This window comes from Quercus suber, unplaced genomic scaffold (genome assembly GCF_002906115.3).
Source record: "Quercus suber isolate HL8 unplaced genomic scaffold, Cork oak 2.0 scaffold_222, whole genome shotgun sequence".
NCBI classification, from domain to species: Eukaryota; Viridiplantae; Streptophyta; class Magnoliopsida; order Fagales; family Fagaceae; genus Quercus; species Quercus suber.
In genome coordinates this window covers 666,204-675,471 of record NW_027069680.1, presented here as the reverse complement: position 1 = coordinate 675,471, position 9,268 = coordinate 666,204, and the positions used below count along the sequence as shown (strand labels likewise).

Here is a 9,268-nt window from a genome sequence, read left to right as displayed (position 1 = left end):
ATTTTACTGTCCAGTTTATTATTGCTACTATTTATAGACTCTACTGTACTTTTTGACATTATTCATAGACCTTACTATATTATTTTAACTAACTTTTACTTTTATTTACAGTACTTTTAACAATAATTTTTCAATTTCAGCAAAATAAACGATATCCAAACACACCCTAACTCATCACAATGAAATTTGATTGAATGTGATTTACACAGGCAGAAATTTGGGTGCATCTAACATTATTTACACATGTTTTGGATTCTTTTGAACGCTTCTTTCGGAATTATTGGATAGAATTGTAAGAGAACTAGATTTTCAGTTCAGGACTTCAGTTAAGGACTCCAAGGTTTTCAATATAGCAGACAAGGACTTCTTTATTGGACTATAAATACTCACATTCAAGACGTGTTTAACTACAGCCATTTATACCCTTTTCAGTGATTCTATTTCTTTGGTTCTTTTTTTGTTTTTGTTTTTGAGTTATATACTTATATTGCTTCAATTTTGGAGGCACAATGACCATCCTCATTGAGCAACCACAGCTTGGTACCATTCTTTTCTTCTTCTTCTTCTTCTTTTTTATTAATTATTTCTTGGGGTTTAATTCCTTTTCTTAATCATTGGGTCTCATTGCACTGGTTCTAAATTCTAATTTTGAGTTTTGTTACCTTTGTTTGTCAGAATCACAAGTGGAGGACCAGAAGTTTTCTTCTGAAACCAATGAATTGCTATTAGATGGTGGATTTGTGATGCCTAAAACCGTATCAAACAATGGATTAGTAGCAGAAGAACTTGTTTCAAGCAATGAATTCATTGCACGAGAAATTAATTCTTTTGGCCAGTCATTCAGGTCTTCTTCTTTTTTTTTTTAATTACGATTCTTTTCAAAGATTTACTTCATAAAAAATGTTCTTTTTATTAATGTGTTGGTCTTCATTGAATGAAATCTAACATGGAATTATGGATAATGCTTGACAGAGATTATGATGCAGAAAGTGAGAGGCAAAAGAGTGTGGAGGAATTCTACCGCTTGCAACATATTAACCAAACATATGATTTTGTAAGCAAAAAACATCCAAGGAACTATATATACATGTTTAAATTAACCACAAAATGTATAAGATGCCAAAGAAAAAGGCCTAGTGTATGTAGCACATGTAATGTACATTTAGCTGACATATCTTTGGATGCAATTATAGGTGAAGAGAATGAGGGAGGAGTATGGGAAATTGAATAGAGTAGAGATGAGCATATGGGAATGTTGTGAACTCCTCAATGAGGTTGTGGATGAAAGTGATCCGGACTTGGATGAACCTCAAATCATGCACTTGCTACAATCAGCTGAAGCAATCAGAAAAGATTATCCCGATGAAGACTGGTTGCACTTGACTGCTCTAATTCATGGTATATACCTCATTAAAGTTATTTTGTTCTGTTCTAGAAATTATAAACAAGGAACATGATATTATCAAAGTTTATATGTTTGACCTTTCCATGAAGTGCGTCCCACCCAATCTAAATATTATTAATTTGTTTAGCTCTTAATGCAAAATATATAATTTGTGATACTTAACAAATTAAGTATAAAAATCAAGAACAATGACAAAAAGAAAGGTGAATAGATTAACTCTATTGTTGTATCATGTATGGTTTCAGATCTTGGAAAAGTTCTCCTTCTTCCTAGCTTTGGAGGGCTTCCTCAATGGGCTGTTGTTGGTGAGTGAAATGTCAATATAATTTTCTTTTCTTTTCTCCCATTGGGTTTAGAGTAAATAAAATTTTAATTTTAATTTTAATCTTGCAGGAGACACATTTCCTCTTGGTTGCGCTTTTGATGAAGGAAACGTGCACCACAAGGTCCTTTAAAAAACTGAACTATAAATAGTAGTAGTACTGTAGTAGCACAATCTAGATAAGGTTTTTGATCAAAGTACTGAGAAAAAAAAATCCTTTTATATTGCAGTATTTCAAGGAAAATCCTGATTACAACAACCCTGCTTATAATACCAAGTATGGAATTTATTCTGAAGGATGCGGCCTAGACAATGTGATGATATCATGGGGGCACGATGACTATATGTACTTGGTATGAATTTAGCCTCTCTCTCTTTTTCTTTTTCTTTTTCTTTTTTTACATATTTGTAGAACTTAATTTTGAATAATAAACTTGTACTGCTAAAAAATAAACAACAAAAACAAAACAAAACAATTTGATTAACTGGTATTTGTAAACTACTACAGGTGGCTAAGGAAAATAGGACAACTCTTCCTCCGGCAGCATTATTCATTATCCGATACCACTCATTTTATCGTAAGTATTATCTTCCAAGCTTCCTAATTGTGCAAATTGTTAATCCTCTTAGCTAGTCAATCATAATAATTAATCTTACTTCCTTTGATATATTATTTCAGCTTTCCATACAGTGGGAACATATAAGCACCTAATGAATGAGGAGGACGCTAAGAATTTAAAGTGGCTTAAAGTATTCAAGTAAGCTTTTTCTTCGTTTTCACCAGATTACTTCATATCTTCATCCCATATCTTGTTGCTTTAACCAGACCGGACTAATCATATATGTTGTACTTTGTAACATATACAGCAAGTATGACCTGTACAGTAAGAGCAAAGAGAAGATCGACGTTGAAAAAGTCAAGCCATACTATCTATCTCTCATTGATAAGGTAAGATTTTCATTTTCAATTTTTTTTTTTTTATACAGGAATTTTGTTTTCTGATTTCTTAAGTTTTTGAATAACTTAAATTTTTCTCACTCTATCTCCCATTTAAAAAGCTTAAAATCACACTTGTTACAAGTGTTTATTGAGATACAAGTTGGACCACACATAAGAGATAGATAAAAGCTTAATTACAAGTTTAGAACCTTTCCTTCTCAAATCAAACCAAAAAAAAAAGTTTAGAACCATCACGTTTATTTTCTAAATTGAAAATTTTTGTTACAGTATTTCCCAGCAAAGCTCAGATGGTGAACATTGGAGTGTTTTACCAACGGATCAAGGAATGGCTACATGGCGTGACTGAGTGATGATATACTAGTGTAAAATGAAAATGTGATGTGTTCCATTCTTTGTTTCTTTTTTCTTTTTTCTTTTTTTCTTTTTTATACAAGACAAAAATTTTACTCTAGTTTAATCTATGTATACATGTGTGTGAAGTTTCCTCTTAGCATGCTGTTTATGAATTATTAATTATATTCCTTCATTGTTCATTTCAGTCATATTATTATTAATATTAATTCTATTTACTAAAATTTTCTTATGGCTTTCATCCGTAGTCAATTAGCTCTGATGTGCTATTGAATCTCCTGATTCTTCCAGAGGTTTTTTTTTTTTTTTTGAGAAACAATAAATAAAAATAAAAATAAAAAGTAGGAAAAGAGTGTGATTTCACAAATATGTCAATAATGCAAAGTTAGGCTCTACATAAGTTTTTCTTAATCCAAATATGTAACCAAGCCATTAAAAAGTGGTTCCCAAAAAAAAAAAAAAAAGCCATTAAAAAGTGTGACAACTGATGGCCAGGTCACAGAACAAGAGAACAAATTTTTAGAGGAAACACGGGATAAATAAACAAAATTTACTTTTAACTCGGTGGGGTTTCATTCAAAAATATCACGAACTGCACATTTAAAAGTAAAAGAACCTAATGCAACCAAGCATAAGACCAAATTGCACAAAAACACCCCCGCCGCCGTCCGGGGGGGGGGGGGGGCGGTGTGTGTGGAGGGGAGGATTTCTAGGGTCAAAGTATCAAACCAAATTTTTTTATGACAATTATCAAGGTTGTCAAAATCAGGATCTTATGTAAGATGTGAGAGATAGGTGGGATTGTAGATTGTAAGATCAGATCGTGAATCGTAAGATCTTACATTATTTGAGGAAAAAAAAAACATATTGGTATATCAAATAATCACATAAATTATATATTCATTCATAAAAATAAAAAATTTGTTTCTATCTGATGTAATTACTATAATATCATACATCATTACATCCATTTATAAGTATCATTTAAAGAAGCCAAAAATCTCAAAATGTGGCACTCTACTCTCCACCCATATTCTCATTCTCACCTACCACCACCATTTGTTCTCTCCTCTTTCTCTTATGTTACTTTACTTTCTTTTATCTCCCTATTTTGCTATTCACTTTTTTCTTTATTTCAACTCAGACTTTATAGCTACAAACTATGAACCCTCAAAGGATAGGAAGAATAAAGATCTACTTCAAAATTTTTTACTTTTTGATATGTATCTATCTCGCTCTTGCAAACATGTAGGTATCATTGCTGTGAATTTGTTTTAGTTAAATTTTGTAAAATATCTGTCTCTCTTCCTTCTCATAAACCTTAGAATAGTAAAACTAAGTCTATTGAAATGTTATTTTTCATTTGGGTCTAACTAAACCTTCTGTCAAATTGAAGAAAATTACAAAAAATCAAGATCATTTGGAATCGTCAAAATCATATTATCCTACTAATCCTGAACGATCGTAGTGATTCTACCAAAGATCCTTGAAAGATTAGGAACATTTTGAGCAGGTGGTACCTTAAGATAGTAAGATCGTAGGATCTAGATCAGTATTTTGACAACCATGATCAGATATTTTACCAGTCAAGTTAATTGGAACCCACTGTGATGATTTAAATTAGCACCTTATAATCAGCTTATGAGACTATGGCTAAGAATACTCTATTTTCAAATATCTTGTAATTGATGTGGATAACTTTAGCATAGTAGTTGTTGCCTTTAACTTAGGCTAGAAATGCTCAATTTTCAAATTCAAATACCTCTCATTCATTACAGAATATTGCTTTGTATAGCAAATCCCATGTAAAGCATGTATATCATTATAAATATAATATCTTGAACCCTTTCTAGGGTCAAGCTGATTCATATAAACTTTTAGGGTATCAGGGCCTTTAATCCTGTCACGCTTACTGCTTCTTCTCCAGACATGGCCTCCTTAAATTTGAACACCTCACTTCCCATTGCCAACATCACAAACTTTGCTTCAATCAAATTTGATGGCAACAACTATCTACTATGGCGTGACGAACTAGAATCCATCCTTATCAGCACTGAGCTAATCTGCAGCTTTGTTGACGGGTCGATATCAACCCCTTCTAAAAACTATATTCTCTGATAATACCCAACCAAATCCTGAATACAACAAATGGAGAAAGTCAGATCACTTTGTGGAGGTCTGTATTAATACCATACTAACTGAGTCACTGTCCTCCCAACTGCTTGGACTCAAAACTGAAAAAGAAGCATGGGATACACTTGAACAACTCTACCAACAACAATCCACAGCCAGAAAATCATACATTCTCAAAGAACTTCAAAGTGCTCATAAAGGGATCAACACCATTAACGTTTATCTTCATCGGATCAAATCGATATCCGACTCTCTTGGTGCTATAAATGAACGTATCAAAGATATTGATCTGGTCCATTATACTTTGAATGGTCTTGGACCTGAATATGGACCCTTTGTCACAACAATTGAGCATCGCAGCTCACCCAATACTTTCAGTGAATTGCGATCCAGTCTTCTCACACAAAAGCAACGACTTGCTCATGGTTTAGCAATCAATAATCTTCCTTTATGGATCCCAGCTCCCACACAGCACTTCATGCCTCCTATTAATACTGTATTTTGTCCGGTTCTAAATTTTGATAAAGATTTTAGCTCTAAATTAAAGTTTCTGTAATTTGATTGCTCATGGGCAAAGATCAAGTTTGAATCGAATGAGATATTACTTAATCAAGGAAATTACTGGGTCTGCATTTTTAACTATGAAAAAAGCACATAATATACTATATGTAATCATGTGCTAAGATTTTTTACTACGATTTTCATGGAGAATTGGTACCATTTTAGGACATTTTAATCAAGCATATGTTAGAATTAGTACCCTTAAATCCTATTGTATGATGCTATATACGTTATTATGTATGACATTATGTGTAGCTTAATGTTGTAATTAATAAAGTTTTTTTATTATTATCTAAAATGATGGTAACATGAATATTTGGACATTATCATATAGTCCATGAGATACATAATATGTGATTTATGTGAAAAGTCACAGAAGAGATAAATCACAAGTTCTTTGTAAACTCAAAATTTTAGTTCATAATCAGTGATAAAATTGGGCATTTCATTTGCGAAAACTATAACATAATTTGTCTTGATCATGGAAGTGGAAACTTCTAGTTGATATGTTGATATGTTTTAAGAGTTAAAACATATTGAACTAGACCGCTGTGAGATTTATTATTCTCCTAATGACTATCAAATGAATAATAAATCTCACGACTTCTATTTACATGAACTCTTAATCCTGAGAGGATAATGGACCTGATCATGAAGTGTAAATTACTTTGATATATCAAGAGTAAGATCTAAAGACACGATCAAAATCTCAGTATGTTGGGCAGCCACATTTAGTGTTGATGGATCATATATTTTCAAGATAGAATCCATAGTCTCTTAACAGAAATATAATATATTCCTTTAAGATAAATTTAATGGGTTCGGTTATTCAAAGAGTTAGGCATAACCACTTTAGTAAGAAATTACTAAAGTATATATTTATGAAATTGGATTTCATAAATATATGATGAATAATTTAAAAGAATTAAATCGGGTACTCAATGATTAAAATGTAGTAATTCACAAAGTGACAGTCTACATTAATGACTTTGTATTACTATAAATATTCTATGAAGGAGTTGCATATATAATAAAGTTGTAAGGTTGAATTTAATCAACCATCTAATTGACTTTATTCCGTAACCAATTTGCTTGTAATTTAGCACTTAGTAACCCTGTATTTAGGTGGGAAAATTATAAGGGTAGTGTGTGAGAAGATGTGAAGAAAAGCTCAAGAGTGTGCAAGAAAAACAGAGTCTCACGACTAGGACTCACGGGTGGTTCGCGACTGGCAAGCCGTGAAAGGCAGGCACGTGAGAGGCACACTAGGAAGCTAAAGGGTCGCGCCAGCTGTCACGCTACAGGACAAAAGTTCAAGTCTGGCCAGGCCGTTACGTCGCGACTTGATTTCACGACTTTGCCAAGCCACGAGATCAAGTCGCCAACTTACCCTGTTTGGCAAAAACTGACGTTTTGCATTCCCTTCTCACCCTACTATATATACACCCTTATACCCATCATATTGAGAGAGCTTCCAGAAAGAATTTTGTGAGAGAAAACCCTAAAGAAATACAAGATTGATTCATCCCCAATCTTCATGACTAAACAAATTTCTCTACTCTCTTCCTCTCCATTGTCATACCCTTGAGAGGTCATTTACCAAACCCTTGTCTCACCACACCCACGTCTGTGAGAAGGTCCATTTGGTGCTTTGGGAAACAGTTTGGAAAGGAACCAATATACATTGGTTGATGCTATGATCAAGTAGCGGAATCCGGGAAGCTAAAGAAGAAATAGGTTCGGCGTAACCTCATTGGAGCAAGAAGCTTGGAGGGCTTAGGTACTTGGGTAGATTAGGCTTGGAGGGTCTTCTGCTGTTCATGTATCCCAACTATATTCTTTAGTGGATTATTTGACCGCTTGGAGGGCGGCGGAGAGGTTTTACGCCGAGGACTTCGGTTTCCTCTTCGATAACATATCGTGTGTTGTCCGTGTGTTTGCATCTCTCTTTCCTTTATCTTTGCCTTATATTTACTGCTGTGGATGTGTTTATATTTGGCTTAGATTGTTTATCAATTCTGTTATGAGCTTGTTATCATGTTCCGCACATTAATTGTTTGATATAAAGCTTGAATTGGTATTTTTATTATTTGGGGTCTAAACGTTCAAGGGTGTTTCATACCCATTTTGAACTTTCAAAAGTCTTGGAATATAATTTACTAATAAGGTCTAGAGTGAAATTATATTTATATAGTGGTATTAAATATAATTAATGATAACTTTAGACTTGTCAAGAGTTGATAGAAAAGCCAAAAGCCCATTTGAGCTAGAGTATTATTTGTTCCCTTTTGGTCCCACTCCAAGTCACATACTAAATCTCAATTGGAAAGGTTTAAAAGGCTGGCCCAATTAGATAATCAGTTATAAGAAGAGAAACATACAGAATTTTTGTAAGTACATGAAATGATTTGTATGTTAGTGTTGGACACTCTCTAATTCTCTCTTGAATAAATTCATATAACTGATTGAAATACCACACTTCTTGGGTATTAGTGGAATTAGAGTAAAAATTAAAAGTGTTCTCAAGTACTTCTAATCTTTGTTTTGAAATTCACCACACCAAGATACACTCTCTTATTCTTATATTCTGAAATTTACATAGTACATGTTATCAATTGCGAATGAAGTAGATCCGTTAATTTTTTGTTGAGTATATTTTGTATATGATACAAACATGTATTTATCTAACAATTGGTATCAAAGTGGTCTTCAATTTCGAATATGTATAACATGTTTTGTGAGTTTTGGAATTAGGGATAATAGTTTCATGATGTTAGAAGATTATATATTTAATTTTCTGCATGGTTGTTGAAACTATGGTTTGATGAAAACTGATATTGATGTTATGATGTTGTTTAAATTTGAATTTAAGTATGTTGAATTGAACTTTAAGGCTATAACATTAATGGAATTCAATTTTGATATCAAATTCTATCTATTATGCTCATATGGTGGTTGTTTGTTCATGAAAACCGTTGAAAACTGTCTACATCTACTCTTTAAAAACTAAAAACACACATTTTTCGCAGATTATCTTCTCACGATGTTACTTGCAAAAAATGCCTCTGTAGTAGAAAATTTTTCGCAGGTAAGCTTTACTCGCGAAACAGTCACGAAAGTTTCTGTTTGAATTTTTGTGTTTTCACTATTTTGTCTTAACCCATTTTTGCGGGAAGAGCTTAGTCGCGAGATTCTCGCGAAAATGCTTTTAAGTGTTTTCAAATGTATAAATTGCAAGGTTGTGTATGATTAGATTACACATGTTTACAAAATAAAAACCTTTCCTTTAAAACATCTAGTGGGAGAAAGATACAAGAGTTGCATCTCACGGCCTCCATTGTCGGTTCATAGTAGTGTGAAATATATATACTTTGTCTTTGCTTCGAGCTTAGCATTCCATGTGGAGAGTATTTATTTCATGGTCCTACAAGATTGAATTTCCTAGTTTATAGTGGTTTGATTAAACACCTTGTCTTAGCTTCGATCTTTGCATTCTATGAGGAGGGTGTTTTGTATCATGGTACTACAAAATACG

At 33.0% G+C, this 9,268-nt stretch overlaps 1 protein-coding gene across 1 annotated transcript; it reads left to right on the top strand.

Moving 5' to 3' along the window:
* Positions 1-380: 380 nt before the first annotated feature.
* Positions 381-3,226, top strand: LOC112010414 (inositol oxygenase 4). Its single transcript, XM_024042755.2, has 11 exons — positions 381-540; positions 676-844; positions 973-1,054; positions 1,194-1,398; positions 1,651-1,710; positions 1,799-1,851; positions 1,958-2,080; positions 2,236-2,305; positions 2,407-2,485; positions 2,595-2,676; positions 2,956-3,226. Exons 1-11 carry the CDS (start codon positions 510-512, stop codon positions 2,980-2,982), a joined length of 981 nt encoding a protein of 326 aa, XP_023898523.1. The 5' UTR covers positions 381-509; the 3' UTR covers positions 2,983-3,226.
* Positions 3,227-9,268: the final 6,042 nt, after the last annotated feature.